The sequence below is a fragment of the Choloepus didactylus genome, chromosome 1 (assembly GCF_015220235.1).
Source record: "Choloepus didactylus isolate mChoDid1 chromosome 1, mChoDid1.pri, whole genome shotgun sequence".
Taxonomy (NCBI): domain Eukaryota; kingdom Metazoa; phylum Chordata; class Mammalia; order Pilosa; family Megalonychidae; genus Choloepus; species Choloepus didactylus.
The window spans coordinates 8753128-8774429 of record NC_051307.1 but is presented as its reverse complement, the minus strand read 5'-3'; the positions used below and the strand labels follow the sequence as shown (position 1 = coordinate 8774429).

General features: G+C 46.9%; 1 protein-coding gene across 1 annotated transcript; it reads left to right on the top strand.

The window, feature by feature from the left end:
- The first annotated feature begins 2091 nt into the window (after positions 1 to 2091).
- Positions 2092 to 20396, top strand: ETS2 (ETS proto-oncogene 2, transcription factor). Its single transcript, XM_037831549.1, has 10 exons — positions 2092 to 2379; positions 6462 to 6533; positions 8990 to 9101; positions 10251 to 10370; positions 10755 to 10955; positions 12866 to 12949; positions 14393 to 14617; positions 15487 to 15750; positions 17576 to 17694; positions 18873 to 20396. Exons 2-10 carry the CDS (start codon positions 6462 to 6464, stop codon positions 19086 to 19088), a joined length of 1413 nt encoding a protein of 470 aa, XP_037687477.1. The 5' UTR covers positions 2092 to 2379; the 3' UTR covers positions 19089 to 20396.
- The last annotated feature ends 906 nt before the right edge of the window (positions 20397 to 21302 follow it).

The following is a 21302-nucleotide window of genomic DNA, read 5'->3' as shown; positions in this document are numbered from 1 at the left end:
GATGAACCTGGACCCGGCATCATGAGATTGAGAACATCTTCTTGACCAAAAGGGGGATGCAAAATGAAACGAAATAAAGCTTCAGTGGCTGAGAGATTTCAAATGGAGTCTAGAGGTCACTCTGGTGGACATTTTTATGCACTATACAGATAACACTTTTTAGGTTTTAATATATTGGAATAGCTAGAAGTAAATACCTGAAACTACCAAACTCCAATCCAGTAGCCTTGACTCTTGAAGATGATTGTATAAGAATGTAGCTTACGAGGGGTGACAGTGTGATTGTGAAAACCCTGTGGATCACACTCCATTTATCCAGTGTATGGATGGATGAGTAGAAAAATGGGGATGAAAGCTAAATGAAAAATAGGATGGGATGGGTGGGTGATTTGGGTGTTCTTTTTTATTTTTATTTTTTATTCTTATTCTTTCTGGTGTAAGGAAAATGTTCAAAAATAGATTGGGGTGATGAATGCACAACTATAAAATAGTACTGTGAACAGTTGATTGTACACCATGGATGACTGTATGGTATGTGACTATTTCTCAATAAAACTGAATTAAAAAAAAAAGTCAGTGGACCTTGAGGATTTGGGGAAAGCACAGAGGCAGGAGCTGGGGGACAAGGTGACCCCTTTGTGCAACTGGACTTCAGGGAACACTGTCGCACCCAGCTTCTCAGACGCTACCCAGGTCTGTGGTAGTAGCCTGGGGGGGAAACCCTATACGAGTAAAACTGCAGCCCCAATGAGTCAGTAATTTTTGCTATAGTTAAAAAAAGAAAAGAAAAGAAAAGAAAAAAGGAATGCACTCTTCATGTCTCCCTGGTAACTTACTATGGATCTGTATTCCATTTATGGAACACCTTCTTTACCTTATCCACCTTCTGATCTGGGCCATGACCAATCCTGCCCAGAATACCAATCTCCCCTGCCCCTGGCTGTTCCAGGTGTGCAGACTCTGCCTCTAGCACAAGCTCTGGTGATAGCTGGTTAGATGTCCATTAGCCAGATAACCCCAGATCCAGAGTTGTCATGGAAACCAGGGCCCCTGGATAACACAGAAGCTGGGCTATCCCATTCACTTCCATCCTGGTCCTTGAGATGCACCTTCCGCCTTGCCTTAGCTGGCTGGGCTTTTCTATTTCATACCCACACTCAGGAATCGAAACTTTCCTCCACAATATGGGGAATCTGACCTAGCCTAAATAGAAAGCCCACACATTTCGAGCCATAGACTCAAGTGACTTCTGATTAAAAAAAAAAAAAAGGAAAGCAGCAGCAGGAGTGATGGTGTTGACCACGAGCTTGGGAGTCAGATAAAATCGGGTTTCAATCCTCAATTTCCCATCTACGTTTTACAACCCAGCAAGTGATCGACTCCAAGAGGCAGGCCCCCCATGGTTACAGTGGGGACGGCAATCCCCCGGAGAATTACTGCGCCGATGAAACGAGAATGCAGCGGAAGCTCCGTCCAGGCTTGATTTAGGCACCGCCCAACTCCAGGGGGCGCCACGCACACGGGCGCTATTGGATGGGGCTTCTCCGGGTTGTGCAGAGCACACCCACTGTCACGACTCTCTCGGTGACCCAGCAGAACTACATACAGGGCCTCATTTGGAGTGTTTTCATGAGAGAACGGCCAGGAATCATTAACCCCAGGAGGAGGTCCAGGAGCAGGGCCAGCTCAACCTGCGGCGACTGGGGGCCACCAGCAGCCACCCCTCCATTCGAGCTGATTTCGAATGCCATGCTGGGGGCTGGAGCCTCGAGGCGACGGGGGTAAACGGAGCCCTCCAAGGAAAGACTCTGCGCCTGGCCTCCCAGGGCCGGGGCTCGGAGTCCGGAGACGGCCGGCGCCGGAGAGGGGCCGGCCCCTCCGCTCCTCCCCAACCTTCTTCTCCGCTCCTCCCCCGTCTCCTCCTCTCTCCTCCCCTCCTCCACTCTGCAGCTTCCCCTCCTCTCCCCTCCCTTTCCCGCCTCCTGGTCCCTCCTCTCCTCCCTCCCCTCCCTCTTCCTCTTCCTCCTCCCTCCTCCCCTGCCCTCCCCCTCTCCCCTCCCTCCTCCCTCCCCCCTCCTCCCCCGGCTCCTGAAGAGCGCGCGGCAAGGGGCACGGGCCGGTTACTTCCTCCAGCGGCGACGCGGAGCGCGGTGTAGACCCAGCCCCAGCGCGAGCGCCGCACTTGCCCGTCGGCCCCGGCCTCGCCGAGCGCCTTCACCCGCGCGCGCCGCCCGCCCCCGCCCGCCCCCGCTCGCCCTCGGCCTCGGCCTCGGCCTTCGCACAGCCGCGTCGCCCAGTGCCCGGCGCGCACCGAGGAGCCCGCGGGGCCGAAGCAGCCGCAGCCGCCGACTGCTCGCCGGCCCTGCCCGAAGCGGCGCGGTAAGAGCGCGGGATCCCGGGGCTCGGGCCGGGAGGGACTAATTGCGGGGCCGGGGTCCTGGGACTCGGGCAGAGAGGGGCTGTCCGTGGGGCCGGGGCGCGGCGGGGGCGCGGGCCGAGGAGCCGCACCTTCCCACTCCAGGGGCCCGAGGTCTGCGGAGAGCCCCCGCCGGCGCCCCGACTCCTCTCCATGGTAGGGGGATGGAATCCAGAAACTGGGCGGAGGTCCGTGGGCAACACCGAGGTCCGGATCCCTGGTGATCCGGGGGTCAAGGTGGGGGTGGTGGCTGCGCTTCGATTTCGAGGTGGGCGCGTCCGAGCTCCGCTTTTGGTCAGTTTTCCGGGTTCCCGGGTGGCCTCTGGAGTGGAGGGGCCGGGCGGGGGCGTCGGCGGGCGAGGAGGCCGCTTGTTTCACTTTGCGGGGCTTTGTTTTTTAAAAGGCGATGCGGGCCTGGTGGAGTTTCTTTGCGGGTTCTTGCCCTGTGGGTGCCCATTGGGCTTGATTTCGCGCGGGGGCTCGGGAACGCAGGAGGGAGGGTGACCGAGATGGCCCCTGGCGTTTTAGGGTGACTTACTAGGGCGCCCCATTGTGTGGAGTGGCGCGGAGCCCGGAGGAAGGCTCCAGTTCGGGGGCGCCCGGCGCGTAAAGCCCCTGGGAGGCTGCGGCTCTCCGAAATCGTGCCGGAGCGCGCGGCCCGGCTTCGTCTTCCCACCGGTCACCTGCTCGGCCAAGTCCAGGGCCCCGGCCGGGGGCGGGGGGGCGGCGGGCGAGGAAGGTGCCGGAGGGTGAGCCTGGGTGGGGGTGGCGGACGCACGTCCTGCCGTTCCGGCGAGACCCCCGCGGGTGCCCCCTCGGTCCCGCGAGGCGAGCTGGGCAGACGGGATATGGGGGTCCTGTCCGTAACGTTGGTGTGGACGCACGGAGCTTCGGTGATATTCTGGTTCCTGAAGCGTTTTGAATGAAGGGAAAACAGCGTTTCTGTGTGTGGGTTTGGATTTGGGGTTTTGTTTGTGTGTGTGTTTTTGAAGCTCATGAGGCTTTTTATGTGAGTGTGGACTAAATTGGAGAGTGGACTAAAATAGTAGCTGACCTGCTGCTTATTTGGAAAGTAAAGAGGTGAGTCGTCCACCTTGGGGATAGGAGTAATTTATTTTAATTCACCAGTAGGAGATTAAGTTTGTTCCATACAGTGGAAGCGTGTGTGTTATCTGCCTGCCCACAGCCATCACTGAGATAAATCTTAAGTGAAGGTTTATTCAAGTTCTGAGTAATATCACAGTATAGCAACGTGTGTGTCCCCGGCAGGGAAATATTCAAACACTCATTTCTGGGCTTAGTCATTCATCTCTCTGAACTGATAACTTTCAAAAGCGATAAGGGCCAAGGAACCTTCCCTTAGTGTGTTAGATTTCTTTGTTGCCTCCCAAATTTACCTTACTACAAGACTGGGTTCTAATCTTACATAACTGATCACTTCTTGCAGTAGGGTACTGTCGTCAGGCAAGTTCTTGTTTTTAATTTTGACCACTCTAGCCATTACATTCTGCTGTTACCCTCCCACCCACCCCCCTTTTTTGTGTGTTCAAAAGGAGTGATCAATACAGCAACACCAGAAGGACCTAAATTTGAAATTGATTTATGTGGCGAAACTTGTCACTTTAACAAGCCGTGCTGAGGAAAATAAGTGAACTTAAATTTGATTAGTTACATGTGTGCCTGAAACCATTTAGTAGAGCACTTTGATTCTACATGGTTTTTACAAAACTCATTAGAAGCTGGACAACAAAAGAATTCGGCTGTGTAGCTAGTAATTACAGCTCTTTATGTGGGAGTGGTGAGCTGCCTTTCCTTCTGGTATTTGTACACAAAAGCCAGGCAGAGCTTTTTCCATCGCCTTCTGCAGCCTTTCTCGACCAATCTCGGGGAAGCTGCAGCACACATCCTGCAGACCAAACCTGGAGTGAGAGCTGTCCCTCAGGGCCCTGCATGGGTATAGGACACCTCCCCAGGTGCTTGCCATGTGCCCTGCGTGAGGCTGGTTTATTTAATCCGTAGGTAGCACAAGTGATATCATCCAGATCAATGACATCAAGCTCTAAAGTTAAGGATCTTTTCGCATCTTGGAGATGTGAGATCTGGTAATGGCTGTGCGCTGTCATGGCCCTATAGTGGGGGTGGTGGTGGGTGAAGGGGCTTTTCCTGGCACAGTGGAGGCAGCTCAGGACTCAGGACCATGAACAAGTGCACAAATGGGACTTGGGGTCCACTCTGACCCTCTGTGGCCCCGTAGTATCTATGGGATCCTAGATGAGTTCCTGGGCATCTGGGCCTTCGCTGCCTCACTGCAAGATGGGCTGGCATCTGCCTCTCGCATGTAGGAAGGATTAGGAGGGAGGGAAGCACTTGTCCCTGGCACACGGCTGAGTGCGTTCTGTCAGCAGGTGTCGGTCAGCAGTGGTAAACCCTGATTCTTGAGTATGTGTGGGCAGCCTAATCAAGGAGAGATTCTGAGCAAAGTGGATCTAGGAACCCCTCCCCTAGCCCCTGTACAGAGGGCTGTTTATTATCAGTAATCTAATTACCTGTAATGCCAGGATTTTAGTAGCTCTTTCTGAAGCCTCTCATCTCCTCCTCACTGCCACCTTAGCCTAGGGGTGTGCATGTTTTATGTGTGCGTGTGTGGTGTGTGTGTGTGCAGGAGGGCTGGTTTAGCTGCCATGCTGATCATAAAGAGAAAACAAGAAAGCACAAACTGGAATTCATTATGTGCAAATATGCTGTCTGCCACCTCCAGTAACATATACAAATTACACAGTATTTTAATTATTCCGAGTTCTTGGTTGTAACAGGTGGAAGCACCCAGGAGAGACCATGGGGCAGGGGTATGCATTAGGGGTGCCCCCATATGGCTTAGTTACGGGCTTTCACACGTCCCTTGAGATCAAGGTTTCTATCATTGTTGCTAACCCAGGTTATCTGAAAATGAGTTTTGTTCCTCTGCCTTGTTACTTAACACTCTGGCAGTATTATCTCAGTACTTTTCTCATTTACTAATATATAACTTACCCAGCCAAACAAGATATTTTAGGAGCCCCGAATTTTCAGTCTGTTACAACACCGTGCAGTTTCAAGACAGATGGAGTTTTCTAATAGCCTCATTAAAAATAGTAAAACAGGTGAAATTCAGTATATTTCAATTAACCAAATATATCCCAAGTATCTTCTTAACATACAGTAAATATAAAAATTGTTACTGAGATATTGGTCTTTGAATTCCAGCGTGTACTTTACATCCCCGCCCGCACCGGCCTTGTTTCACATGCTTCGTAGCCACACATGGCCGGTAGCTGTCCTCTTGGACAGTGCAGCTCTAGCGTAAGCTGCGTCTATCGACGATCCAGAATTGGAATTACTTCCTCTTGTACAAATGCACAGCTGAGCAGCACACAAGCAGCAGTGTTTCAAGCCTTGTGTTCTCCAAACAAGAGGATCGGGACTATGTTAGAGCGTTTGATCGTGAGCAAGGATTCTTCCTTTTCTCTTCTCCTGCTAGAAGGGGGCCTCAGGTGTCTCCTTGCAACATGCTTTCCTGGATCTGCATCCCAGGTTGGAGCTGACCACATCCTTGCACGTGGGAGGCTGCCCCTGGGATGGCAGGGAAGGGCAGGTTCTCCTCACCCGTCTGCAGAAAGATTCAGCGTCCCTTGCTCTGCAGATCCAACAAGCCCCTCTCGAGAGCCTGCCCAGGCTCTGAACAGCCAGCCAGCAAGTGACTTCATCTGTGTCTGTTTCTGCAAATCTAAGTGGAATTCAGTGGGGAATCAGCCTGATTTTTTTGTTCATTATCGAAACAGCATACCCTGCTGTTATACTGAGAAATGCTTTTGTCTTGTGACCTGTGGGAGAAAGGCCTTTTAAATAGGAATTCCTGCCTCATCTTTGAAGTAACCTGCGCTAGAACTTGACAGACCCAGCCTGAATCGGGCGTCCATGCTGCCCACGATGACACCTTTAAATATACTTGTTGTTGCCCTTGACTCATTGACTCTCTTTCTTTTTTTTTTTTTTCTCATTTTTAAAGATGAATGATTTGGGGATTAGGAACATGGATCAGGTGGCCCCTGTGTCGAACAGTTACAGAGGGACACTTAAGGTGAGTGTGCGAGGTTTTGGTGTTTTAATTTTAAAAAATATTTTTAATAATATAAATTTTGGGGTGAGTTTTAAAAAGGAAAAAAAGTGGAAAACAGGCTTTGTGGGAAGGAACGGTGGGGTGACTCCCAGAAGACTGGCTCTGGTCGCTTTTTTAATTTACTGACAGTGACTGTGGACTGTTTGCTCAATGTCCCTGGGCCTCAGTTTTCTAGTCTTTAAAATGGGTATCTTGGTGCTTGCTCTAGTTGTCCTCCAAGAGAGGAGATGACTTATTTTGCAGGTAGATGGTGAGGCCTTTCTGGTTTATTTCTGAGGCTTCTCCCAGGTGAAAAATCCCAGTATTTCCCATAGAACAGAGCTGGACAGGCAGTTTCGCTGCCTCTTCTGCCCACTCAGGAATTTTCTCAGACGATGTGAAGGCTGTTTAAGAACCAAAATGAAAACACTTAGAAAAGGCAGAGGGACGAGGCCCCTGGGTTGTACGCAGCCTTTTCTTAGGAACCAAGAATGAGCAGGGCTGTTTATATAAACAAAAAGAAAAACCAGATTAAAGATGAAAGGCCTTCTCTGCATAAACAGATTCATAGAGCTTCTATCATAAGTCCTTTGAGGAACATTCTTCAGCAGCACAAACTGATAATTTCCCATTTGCCTTCTCCAAATATGACAGTATGATATGATTGTTGTTTTTTTTTAAACATGCTTCAGAAGCAGTAATTTTTTTTAAGATCGGCCTCCTCAGAGCTTAGTGTCTTGCATAATAATGATATCTCTCAGGCGTGTTTTATTTTCCTTTTTGTATCATTAAATGAGGTTATTTGTCCGATAAAGCCTAAATTGCTGAAAACTGGCACAGTCCTTGCTAGTTATTCTGAAGGTCACTGAACTTCAGGCTCGTGTGTTTTCTTTTTTGTTTAGATGTTTTAAACATGGCCTAAATTGTACAAGAAAACAGTATTGTGTCAACCACACCCCTAAGAAAGCTTCTGTAAATTAAAAGAATTTGATAACACCCATACAGTTTCTGGGTTCCGAGAAGAAGCAATCATTGCTGAAATGTTGAACTAACACAGCACAAACTTGTATTGTTCTTTGGTTTCCCGGTTTAAAAAAATAAATAAGTAAGCAGAAGTTATATTACTAACAATTATAAAGCATTTCTTAGTCACCAGGACAATGCTAATGGGAATTTTATAAATCTGTTGGCTGTTTCACCAGGATTAGGCCTGCTATAAAATAGCTTATCAATCCAGCTGGGTATTTTCAAACTTGCTTAATTGGTGTTGGGCAGTTGGAGATCACTGTTGGGCGTTTTGGTCCTGGCCAAACTTCTGCCTGCCCTCTTGTGCAACGTGTTATTCATTGTTCTGCATTTCTGGAAAGAAAGTACACAAACCAGTGATGATGATTTTGTTTGTAAATGTGTTATACAGTTTTTAATTGATGACTCAGATGGGTCATTGTATTACACATAACACGGAATTTCCAGCTTATACTGGAAAAAATATAACCTTTCTTCACTTTTCCCCCTTAACAAGTTAGGCAATGATGAATCAAGACATTGTGTGTTACTTATAGATGAGTCTTACTTCAAAGGCTATTTCTTTCATAAAGGTTACGTGGGTTTATCAGAAATCGACACGGTGTGAAGTTTTATCCTTCCGTGTATAGTTTTCCTTCCCCCTAAGGCTGCAGATTCTTGAACTTTAAACTGATTTCCTTTGGAAATCTTTTCCCTTAGCAGATGATTTCATGGGTTCTTTTTAATGTTTTTTCCTTTTATAATATTGAACCTCGAGGAATTTTCTCCTGTGTTACTATTTTCTGAATCATTGGGATTGGAGAGGAAAAGCACCTCTAATTTCAGTTAAAGTATTTCAGCGTAAACATTTCAGAATAGATACTTCCAAAGATGAAGTAATTTATTTCATTCTTTGATTTTCAGTTCTGATTCAGAAATTTGCCTTTCATTTTAACTGCAGGGTGCTCATTTAGCCCGGCCTGGGGCAGTTTCCTTAGACACACAGCTGTCTTGAATTTCTCTCTGACTTAGCGAGAAGGCCAGGTGGTTGGACAGGGTGACCTCTGAGATTTTTTTCCCCAACACTGTTCTTGTAAGATTCTATTCGTTTTAGGTTTGTTTATTTATTAATTTAAATTGCCCAGGCCATTAAAATAAATTTGCAGTTATTCGGTCTGTGAGGCTGATTATATAAGCCAGGGTGAAATGGAATCATGTTGGTCACTTTGGCCATCTTCGAAATCTATTTAGAGTACCAACTGGTTGATCTGATTGAGAGCTTTATAATTGCTGTTTTAATCGGCACATACCGGTTAGATTGCCGGTTTAATCAGCAATATACCAGTAAGGTTAGCCATGAACCGTTTAAAAATAGATAATTACATAAGTTAAAGGATTTCACATTTCAGTTTTCTTTTCCATCTGTTTCCCAGCGCCAGCCAGCCTTTGACACTTTCGATGGGTCCCTGTTCGCTATTTTCCCCTCGCTAAATGAAGAGCAAACACTTCAAGAAGTGCCAACAGGCTTGGATTCAATTTCTCATGGTAACTGGTTGCTCAGACATGACAGATTACGTGTGGTTTTCCTAAGCAGCTCAGTTAATAAAGAGATGGCATTCAGAAGCGAGGAAGGGGGATATCTTGAGTCTTTGCTGTGAAACGGCCCATGGAGGTTCTGGACCTGGGGGGAGGCAGTTTCCCTTTCATGAACTAGACAGTTCTGGCATTTTCCGTGCCGGACACACCCCAGTGGTAACAAATACAGCATCGTTAGCGGTGGCATCCCTGAGCTTTGCAGTATTGATTTTGTCAACACTGCAGCAACCGGGGCCCCTATTTCCCTTGAACTCTGCAGACCAGACATAAAACAGTGGATGTGAAAATGCACCCCGACTTTTAGTGCTGAGTTCCCATCATTAAATTGTCTCCCCGCTCCCCATACTGAGTCTTGGAGCAGCAAATTACTCTTGCTAATCCTCACCCATCTGTATTTATTTCTGTAGCTCTTCATGTCATTGTTTATTCTTTTTAAAGGAATAGCACATCATTTAATGTCTCTGCAAGTATATTGTTGGAAACACTCCAGAGTTTACTTTGTCACATGAAGTGGGTGCTAGAAAATACAGCCGAGGTTAATTAAAACACACGGTGCTTGCGTAAGCATAGCGTCATGTGACATTTATCATTCTTGAAATTGCTGAAGGACTTCAGATAAGATTTTTTTTAATAGAAATTGAAGACATGCGACTTCAGCACTAAGTGCTGTATTTTCATATCATGCTCAAAATCTCTTTGCCTGCTGCTTAGTTTGATGGATGTAACTATCAGATTATGCCCTTAGAACCCCTTAAGCCTTTTGACCCCAAACCATGCAATTCCTTTACATTGTCTAAAATTTGAAGAAGACTTTGATAGAAATTTACCTGTGCATACCTATTTTATATGCTTTGCAAGATAAAACTTGAGTCTAGATGCTTTTTTTTTTCATAAATGTGACTATGAGATGCATAATATTTTCTCACTTTCAGTCAAATATTTTTTTCTCTTAATATTCAGACTCTTTTAAGTAATCATGTCAAGGTTTGGGATCAAAATGTTCTCCCCTGACAGGAGACATAAAGCAAGTTTTCTCTGTAAACGCTCCATCCGATATTGCCAATTGAAGTACTGATGTCCCGTGGGGTTTCTTTCTAGAATCGACCAACTGTGAATTGCCTCTTTTAACACCATGCAGCAAGGCTGTGATGAGTCAGGCCTTAAAAGCGACCTTCAGTGGCTTCAAAAAGGAGCAGCGCCGCCTTGGCATTCCAAAGAGTAAGTGCTGCCTTGTAGAGCTGCTTCTCCAAGTCTGCGTTGGGCTGGACACACGATTTTGACTGCAATTGCTTCATCTTGACTCATTTTTTAAACTTCTGTTTCTTGGGTCTTGCAGAGAGCATAGCATATACGTAGTTAACCTGAGCCAGTTTTTATTTCAACACAACCAAACGCTTAATCCAGCAGTCATGCATTAGTAGGAGTTGTTGTTTGTATCTTAGAATTTACCTTGGTGATGTCATAATGGTATCTTGCTCATGTCCCTGATGTTGGTGCACATCAGGACTTGTGGATAATTAATTAGGGGTGAGTCGATTGTACTGCCTCCTTTGATTTTCTTCCCCCCTTGTTTGTTACACTTTTTTCTTCTCTCCCTGACAGATCCCTGGCTGTGGACCGAGCAGCAGGTTTGCCAGTGGCTTCTCTGGGCTACCAATGAGTTCAGCCTGGTGGACGTCAATCTCCAGAGGTTTGGCATGAATGGCCAGGTCCTGTGTGACCTTGGCAAGGAGCGCTTTCTGGAGCTGGCACCTGACTTTGTGGGCGACATTCTCTGGGAGCACCTGGAGCAGATGATCAAAGGTACCTGGCTGTGCCCTGGCCCCTCCCTTTCTGGGGGACCCGGGGCAGGGGAGAGTGAGGGGGCATCTGTGTTTTTCAGCTGTAGGTTTGGCATTTCAGATGATTGAAAATAAATCACGTGAGTTGGATGTGAGGCAGCGATTATAGGTTTTCCTTCCACTAAGTACGTGTCTGTGTGTGCGTGTGTGTAGCATCAGGTTTCACCACAAGGCAATCGCCTTAGTCACTAGTTTACTCACTATTGCCAGACTACATTCATTCTGGGATTACTTGTTGATTCAGATGTATAGGACATCAAGAAGTCGCACGTTTGGGAGGATCACCTTCCAGAACTGAAAGAAATGTCACCCTGAATGAAAGGCAGCGTATATGCAATAAACTCTGTAAATTTTTAAAGTGAATTTTCCTAAGTTGAGAAGGGATCCAAAAAAGAGCCTTTTTGGGGGGTACAAATCTTTGAATAGTTGACATATATTTATACACTGACATATTAGACTGGCCATTTAGCAATAGAAATCTCACCTAATACAGAGAAAATCTGGATTCAGACCTTAAGACAGCTGTGAGACCAGTGTTAAAAATATACTGAACTTATCAAAAGACAAATCAGAGTCGAGTTTGCAGGTTACGGCATTTTATTTGGACACCAGAGTTCTGCTGCAGCAAAGAAAGCCCGATCATTTGTAAGATTGGAAGGAGCTTCAGGCTTCTGGGGACGTCACATGATTTTTAGACATAACAGGAAGCTCGGTTCACTCCTATTGATTGGGTGAGGGCTTGTCTATCTGACAGGCGCGGGCGGGTGGGCTTTATTTTCTGTTGGGTCAAATGTAATGAACGAGGGGCTTGAGTGGTCAGTTGCTGTGGTAGGGACTTCAAATTTCAAAAGTTATCAAGAGGAAACTCAAGAGGGAGTTCAAAGAGGAAGTAGGACACAGGGCTTTCTCTAAATAATTTTACCAAGATTAAAAATATATATATATATTATACCAAGGGGTCATTTAAGTTAAAAAGTAAGAAAATTGGCATATTTGTAGAGTTCAGGGAAATGTGCCTCATTTTATTAATGTTAAGCGTGCAGAGTTCCAATGTATACCTTAGACTCGGAAGCTTGCGGGGACCACCAGTTCTTTTCCGTTATGTCTTCTGAGGCCAGGGAAATCTTGTATTTTTATTCTTATCATCATGGACAAGTCTTGTCTGACAAGTTTTTGGTGAATCTGTGTGTCGGCATGTTTAGCCATCACTCAGGCTCGTGAGTTGGTGTGTGTTTGTATTTGTGGGTGTATACGTGGCCAGGTGTATACACTGGGAGCAGTACAGCAGTAGTGCACACCGGGAGCCCCCGTGTTTTCCTTTTCTAAGTTCTTGGATAGATCTGTCCCTTGTAACAGACTCCGGTAGCACCGCAAAACTTTCTTTGTCCCCTCGCCACACTCTAGAAACTTCCAGGGTTTGGAGCAGTGGACCGTAAGCTTCATGGGGGCAGGAGCTGGGTCCGTCTCATTTATTTGCTGTGTTCTCAGCCCCAGTTACAGATGACGCTTCCTGAGTGCTTAACTCTGTATTGAATAAGTGAATGAATTAAATATATAATCTAGGTCTTTCCAAATAAGCAGGAGAAAATTTAACTTCTTTTACAGTGATAGCTTTCATTTTGGAAAACTTTCTTTCTGGTTACCAGAAAAATGTATGTATTGCTGTTTCCAGTTTTTTTAAATCACATAGCGACTTAGAGTAGATAGATACGCATTCATTCGGACACGATTGGGTTAAATGTGAGGCACTGTTGCTTGCTAATTATTCTAAAATAATCATGTATTCCATGTTATAGTAATTTAGAGAGTAACTCTTTTCTTGTGTAGTTTTACTTAGGTTTGCAATCTTAATCTCCTTTGTCTATTTTTCAGAAAACCAAGAAAAGACAGAAGATCATTATGAAGGAAATTCACACCTCAACTCAGTTCCTCATTGGATTAATAGCAATTCATTAGGTCAGTTTGACTGATTGTGCCGTTAAGAACTTGGTTTTAAGTCACTCTGTGAGACGTGGACTCTCAGTGGAAGGTTCAGAGGGACAGTCTAGACCTGCGTTGTCCCACGGGGCAGCTGTGCGTGGCTTGTGAGCTCTTGAGAAGTGGGATGTGTGTAAGAGGAGACGGCACACTGGATTTCCAAGTCTTAGTGTGAAACAAAAATGTAAAATGTCTCCTTAATGTTTTTGAAAATATTAATCACATTTTGAAATGATAATATCTGCTATATTAGGTTAAAAATTAAATAGATTTAAAATAATTTCACCTGTTTCTTTTCCACTCTTCTGATGCGGCAACTGGAAAATGCAAAATTGCCCACGTGGCTCGCGTTTCCTTTCCAAGTATTCTTTAAACAAAGCTGTTGGAAAACCCGTCAGGATCATCACAGCCAAAAAGTGAAATGAACTCCTTTTCTTACTAAATCAGTTCTGTATTCAGCCATTGGATGAGTCCACACGGGTTTCGGCAGGTCTTGGAGTGAGGGGTGGGATTTAGCAAGCTGATGGCTGTGGCCACGTATCGAGCCAGGATTGCAAGTAAGAGGTGGTGGTGGGTACAGAGGTGGTGGGAAGTGCTGCTAACTTTGCTCTGAACTTTGGGGTTTTAAGAGGTGCCAGGAATGCAGGTCCCTCTGATCTCTGGCACTGGTGAGAGTGGGCTTGGGGGAGGGTGATTGGAGAACCACATCATCGGAACAGTGTCAGTCCAGCTCTCTGCTCCCAGTCAGGCCTCAAGGTAAACTGTTGAGTTCAGTTGCAGACTCAGCCTCCCCCCACCCCTGCTCGGGGCTCACCTGTTGGTCTCCTCAGAAGGTCTTTCCAAGTGTAGTGCAATGGGAGGTCCTCTGTCTGTCTCATCCTGGGTCAGAGTAAGAAAGCTTCCTTTGGTCTCCAGAAAAATTAGATTTTCCCCAGTGAACCTAGTTGCAAGGAGCATGATGAAAGGGATAGAGCAAGGACTGAACTTGGCGCCAGGAGGCATGGTTGCTTGACCCAGTTCTGCTCTGTACAACTCACATGATGTTCAGCAGATCACTTCTTTCTGAGCCTTTAGTTTCCTCAGAAGCTGAAAGAGCCAGTGACCCCTGTCATCCTGAGGGTCAGGTGAAAATGTTTGGTATGTTTTAGGTGTCGAAATATTATCATTGAGGCATCGAGTCCTGGGTTAGTCCTGTGTCTAGAGGCAGCTGTCACTTTGCAAACAGGTTTATTTGTTGAGAAGACAGATGGTTTGAGGAGAAGAGGACTTGGCAAAAAACCTGTCCACCAAAGTCCGTGTTTCCACCGGGGTTTTGCGGAGGGGCAGGGCACGCAGAACTGGCCATGTTTGGATTGCTTTGAGAGTTGTGAGGGCTGCAGCCACCCCCTGGTTGGTGTTCACCAGTAGCTTCTGTCTGAACAGGTTTTGGCATGGAACAGATGCCGTATGGAATGCAGACACAGAATTACCCCAAAGGCAACGTTCTGGACAACTTGTGTCCGTCCTCTGCCACACCCGGTGTGCTTAGTTCTGAACAGGAGTTTTCGATGTACCCCAAGTCACGGCTCGACACCGTCAGTGTCACCTACTGCTCCGTCAGCCAGGACTTCCCAGGAACCAACTTGAATTTGCTCACCAACAATTCTGGTAAGATCGGAAGCTTCCAGGCGGCTATTGGTCTGATTCTGGGAAGGAGCAAACTTGCCAAGGTTGCCCCAATCGGAACGCGATAGGAACTTCGTGTACTGCGTCTGAAGCTGGGGTACTTGGCCAAGTTCTAAGTGCCTTTTGCTCACTATCACGGATAATTGGTTCTTTCGACAAACACACACCTGGTGTGTTTCAGGCCTTGGCTTGGGCACTGAAGGAACCAAGAAAACAAGACAAAGTCCTTGCTGAGTCCTCTACCTAAAGGGATGTTTTGTGGAGACAGATGTAGGCCTGTGACTAGCTTTTCAATGGAAATAGAGCATACACACGCAAGCCTATGTGTACAACTTGTTGAATTATTAGAGATATGTACCTGTGTGACTGCCACCCAGATGGTGACAGAGAAGTTTCCAACAGCCTGGAAGGCTCCCTCCTACCCCTTCTCAGTCAAAAACCACCCCCACCTCAGAGGCAACTATTCTGGTTTTTATCCTCATTGATGAGATTAAATTTTCCTGTTCTTGAGCTTCATATAAGTGGAATCCTACAGTATGTTTTCTTTTGTGTTTGTATTTTGCTCATCCTCATGTGTGAGATTGAACCGTGTGGTTGGGTGCAGTCGCAATTTTTTCTTTTTCATTGCTGTATAGTATTTTATTATATGAAGCTCTGATGTATTGATCTGTTCTATGGGTAGAAGATGTGAGTGGTATGGTTTGTTTATCAGAAGACATAAGCACCGCATTAGAAGAGCATTTTGAGAAGTTTCTTTGGGAATGATCCCTGTAGCAGTGTGTGTGTGTGGAACATTCGGTGGCCTTGTAGGAATCACACCATCTATGTGCTTGGTTGTCTGTCTTGGCCAGGCAAGCCAGGAGACCGTGACGCCCCCGAGAACGGTGCCGACAGCTTCGAGAGTTCAGACTCGCTTCTCCAGTCCTGGAACAGCCAGTCCTCCTTGCTGGATGTGCAACGGGTGCCTTCTTTCGAGAGCTTTGAAGATGACTGCAGCCAGTCCCTCTGCCTCAGCAAACCGACCATGTCATTCAAGGACTACATCCAAGAGAGGACCGACCCGGTGGAGCAGGGCAAGCCAGTCATCCCTGCGGCCGTGCTGGCCGGCTTCACGGGTGAGCGAGTGGGGCAGCCAAGGGCTCTCCTTGGGCAGCCTCCCCAGGGCCGGTCTCCCCGCAGGGCTGTGCTCATTGAGGGTGTTTCTGGTTTACACACGTTCATGTTCATGTTGCACGTTTCACACGTGCGTCGCTACCTCCCTGAATTCTAAAAATGCCAGCCTTGCAGGAATTTTCAGAGGCACAAAGCTGAGTGGAGTAGATGGGAATCCACAGGCAGCTCCTTCCCCTGGGAGGTGCTCCATCTTTCTGGGGAAGAGGAGGAGGAGGCTTTGGCCGTGACTCACCTGCTTCAGGGCTTCCAAGGAATGTCACCTGGCTCCGGGCGGAGGCACAGAGCCACCTCCAGTAATACAAGGGCTCCTGACTTCTTCTTGACTTTAAAATCCATCTGCTCTTATTTTTACAGTTTGGGTGCGAGCTAGTCCAGGCAAGGGGCAGATATTAAAGCTGTTTTTAGAACCAGGTGATTCCAGCACCTCAGCAGAAATACTGAAACCATTTTTTTCATTGCTCTGTGTGTCCTTAAATGTACATTTTTTTCCATTTTTTGACCATGTGACGCCACCGAGGGTTAAAAAAATACTGATTTAAAAATGTCTGATAGCCTAAACAATAATATGTAGGTATCTGTTTGTTTTTTTTCTGTTGTTTAAAACAACCAATCATATCCATATATTAAAACACATGTAAAGAGGGTGTGAAATTGTAGTTTTCATACACGGCAGGCAGGGCCTGATAATCAACAGCCACACGCATTTCCTTTCACTCTTTCCATCGTTCACCATTTTGAAGTGAACAGTTTGGTGGAGTTGGGTCCACTGAGTCTAGCTCTCCTTTCCCTTTAACAGTGATGCTAGTTACCGCTTGCTAACTGCCGACCAGGGTGGTTCACTGGGTGCGTGATCTCTGGTCCTCAGGACGGCCTGGCTCGGGTGGTGGTGGGCTCCCGTTTCACAGGCTGGGGCGTGGGGTCCACGGGGAGCAGCTCTCCCGGGGCCTCCCGGGTAGCCTGGCCCTGCGTGGGTCCAGAACGCCTGTCCTTTGTGTTCTGCGGTGGCGCCCTATAGGGACAGCCTCGGGTTCAAGGGAATGGCCATTTGGTGAAAAGAGGATGGGGTTTGAGCCAGAAGCCCTGGGCTCCTCTCACCCCCACTGATGGTTATGAGATCCATGGTGAGGCAGCCGGCCCTTGAGCCACAGCTGATCCCTCATCTTTAAAACAGGCCCACGGTGATATGCACCTCCCCAGGGTGGTTCTAAAGATTAATCAAGAAAAGGCAGATGAGAAGCCCCATACTTCAAGTGAAGGCTCTGAGGCAATGGACATTACTCCATGTGGCTCTTGAGTAAACTGATCTCAGATTAAGAAACTGGCTCACGGTCACTGAGCAGGAAGATGGCAGAATGAGATCGCACCGCAGATGTGCCTCATTAGGGGTGAGGTGCCTTCAGCTGCTCCTACTTTGTTTTTCTAGACAATTAAAGAGGGTCAGGAGTTTTACTGCCAGGAGTTGAGGGCCCTCCACTGTTTTCCAGAAAGGCCAGGCCTGTCAGTCCAGGCGAGAGTATCTTGGCCAGGCAGCGCCTTTTCCAGGAGTAAGATGGGTTGAGGAAGACCTCGTATTTGGTGTCTGGTGTCATCCTGTGAAAGCATTTAGTCCTCATCACCAACACCTGTACTTGCACCTCTGCATTGGAATCCGGTTCAGAGAGTAGTTGGGTCTACATTCTTAAGTCGGTTTGCTTAACTGAGATTAGTAAAGCCTTGCTGTATTGAAAATCTGTAAAAATGCCTGACACGCCTCCGTCTCCCCGCCAGGAAGTGGACCTATTCAGCTGTGGCAGTTCCTTTTGGAATTACTCTCGGACAAATCTTGCCAGTCTTTCATCAGCTGGACCGGGGACGGATGGGAGTTTAAGCTTGCCGACCCCGACGAGGTATGCACGGAGCCCTGGGGAGAGCTCTGGGCTCCAAAACCTGATCGCGTTGTGTGGGGTTCACAGATTCAGATCTCTGGGCACAAGAAGGGGATCCCCTCGTGTCTGATAAAAAGCCTCAGACTGCAGCCAGGCAGGGCTCCCCAGAAAAACAGCCAGCAGGATATATGCGTATATATAGACATTAAGAGATTTATTTTAAGGAATTGCCTCACGCAGTTGTGGGGACTGGCAAGTTCAAGATCTGTAGGGCAGAGCGGCAGGCGGGAAATTCCAGTAAGAATGACGGTGCAGTTTTGAGTCCAAACTCCATAGGAGAGAGCAGGTCAGAGTCTCAGAGAGTTGATTCTGTCTTGAGGCAGAATTTCTTCTTGTTTCTGGAACCCTAAGTTCTTTCCTCTGAAGGCCTCCAGCTGATTGGCTGGGGCCCACCCGCCCTATCAGGGTCATCTCCTTTACTTAAAGGAGTAGCTGAGGGTAGATGCTGATCACATCTACCAGATACCTCCCCAGCAACATCTAGCTGGGGTTGTAGCAAACAGTTGGACACCATAGTCTGGTCAAGTTGACACAGAAAATGAACCATCACCCGTCCGAAAGTGCTGTAGGAAATTCGCCTTTCTCCATTCAGCGTAAGGAGTTTCTTAGGTGTCACCCACCCCAGCCTCCTGACCTGGGTTCCCTGCTCCCTGGAGGATTGAAGGGTCGGGGGGTCCCGGGCAGATCTGATAACCAGCCCCACCTGGACAGAATGAAGGAGACCTTTTGCTCTCTAGCACTCACTGGGAGAGGCGAATCTCTCCGCTCCCTAATTCCATCAGGAAAGAGAAGCCTGGAGGAAGGAGACATGTCACCTGCTGGAAATCCCCACTGCTAGCTGTTCTAGTCGGACTAGGAACCAGGAGGCGCTGCCCTCCGAGGCCCCTCCCCAGTGCCTCTCTGCCTTCCCCCTCTAGAGAAAGGGCTGAGGGGCCCAGTGGACCCCTGGCTGGACTAGGGTCCTTAGGGCCCCCGGAGCATGTGTTCAGAAGCGAAGCGAACCTGCTGTGTGTACCTTCTGTAGTTGTCCAGTTTCTACAGTGAGAATGCATTCAAGTCGTGATCAGGGCCACCATTGTTACCTTCTCCTTAAATTGACACATTGAATGTCACCCTTTTCTGTCCGTGTGCACCCACAGGTGGCCCGCAGGTGGGGAAAGAGGAAAAACAAGCCCAAGATGAACTACGAGAAGCTGAGCCGGGGCTTGCGCTATTACTACGACAAGAACATCATCCATAAGACATCAGGGAAGCGCTATGTGTACCGCTTCGTGTGCGACCTCCAGAACCTGCTGGGGTTCACGCCCGAGGAGCTGCACACTATCCTGGGGGTGCAGCCGGACACAGAGGACTGAGGCCCGGGTGGGACCGACCCCAGCTGGCCCTGGGCGGGACTGTGTGGGAAACCCATCCTGCCCAGCCTCTCCAAGGGCCTTGGAAAGAAGGGATTTAACACATCCGGGAGAGTCGCAGAGAAGCAGTGGCCTTACTTCATCCGAAACCGGGTTTCTTTGACGAGGCTGCCTCACTCGGCCTCGTGGTTCCTTGCTTCCAAAGTCTGCTGACAGAAAAACACTATTTATAATGCCATTAAATTAAGATGGCCACGCAAGACGAGCTCGGAGAACCAGCCTGGCTCAAAGCAGACCACGTGAGAGGATTCTTGAGGCTGTTTTGGATTTGCAAAAGAGAAAGCACATCGTGTAGATGCACAGCAGTTAAAAAAATTTTTCCTTTTGCCTTTTGTAACCAGGAATAGCAAATATGAAAGCATTCTCTTTGTTGGAGAGGGGAAGGAGGGTGGGAAGGGAGCAGTTGTGCCGTTTCAGAAGGTAGTTTGTATATATTATTGTAATCTTATAATTATCAAGGTCCTTTAACAATCCTATTTAACAGAAATTGTATATTGTAATTTAAAATAATTATATAACTGTATTTGAAGTGAGAATGCAGACATCCAGCGTTTATTCCATTTTTCAGTAGCACATACACAGCATTTTACAAAGATTTCATCTGCCAAGAGCAGACCAAGTTGTAAAATGTGTATTACTTACATGTAATTTGCCTACGGGAATAAGGTCTAAGAGGGTTAATCCCTCGGGTGTTTTTTGTGTGTTCTGTTTCGTTCTGTTTTGCCATGGTTATTATCTGGCAAGGACTCTGTACATTTGGGAGTTTTTATAAGAAACTATTATTATCTGGGGCTCATCCAGCCTCCCTGTGGTTTCTCCTTTAATTGTAATGTAAAAGTTATTAGCGATAAAGCAGTATTTTTCTGGACAAATGGCATATGTTTTCCACGTCTGTGCATGTCTTTAAATCAGTTTGTACATGGAACTTATTTTATTTTTTGGTTTAACCACATTTCCCCAACTCACCTCTTCCCTGACCAGCCGTTTCCTTCCCTCGCACCACTTCCGTGCTCCAGATTATTCTGTATGATTAAAATAAGAATACTATTTTTGGAACTATGCGACTCCTTTTCAGAGATCAGGAGGGATTTATGTAGCAGCTATTTTTACTGCAAAGCAATTCACTGGAAAAAAATGTAATTTGTAAGAAAGCTTTATTTTTATCTCAGCTCCATGTAAAGTGAAATACGTTGTACAGAGCTGAGGGTTTCAGGGTGAGGGAGGTGCTTATTAAACCTTGAACATAAATGATGCGTGGCTCGCCTGTGTTTGTTCACCTCTTGCCTGGGATTATCTGGATCACATGCTTCTCCTTTCTGCTCCCCTCCGCGGCAAGATAGTTCTTTCTTATTTTCTTGGATGCAGAATACCTAGAGGCAAAGAAGGAGTAAACAATATGTGAAGGAGGATGCATTGGAATAGTTCATTCGAAGGAAATGTTTTGATTGTGGCAGAGACTTGAATATTTGTTTCAAAGGAGCACCTGGGTCCGCCATGTTTTCACGACCTGTAATAAATGATCAAACCAAAATCAGACTGGCTTTATGGCATCGTGGCCTGGGACCAACAGCTTTTCTCATCTCTTAAGGATAGGCCGAGTAAGGAGACCACAGAACAGGGCAGAAGGTGAGCTGGAAAGAGTGAAGAACCAGAACTCAGATGACTTTTTGGCTTAAACACCCACAAAATACAGTTTCCAGCGTGTTTAGGCACAGGATGTCTTTTCTCAAGTAGACCTATTTATTACTTGGACATCTGTCTGTAGCATAAACAGATAAGGCATTAGGAGTGTCTTGCTGAAGGAATCTTGGCCACCAGCTCATTTTATTTGGGGCGGAACCACCAGGAATTGCCAATACTAACCGTCATTTATATACAAGAATGGCAGTTTCATTGCGTTCAACCTAATGGTGACAGAAATTGAGGTCCATTAAGGACTTTGATGTGGTAATGAGTATGTCTTTGTATAAAAGTTTTGTAATTTGGCCTTTTTTTTTTTTCAAATAATAAAGTATTTTGTTTATATAAACTCCTCTTGGCAATTTTTCTCATTCTTTCCCTTCCCCAGTGCAGAGGAGGCAGAGGGAGGATATTAAGCTCAGATCCATTGCCGTACTCAGCACCTTTCAGTCATCAAGAGTCAAATCTGTTTGACTG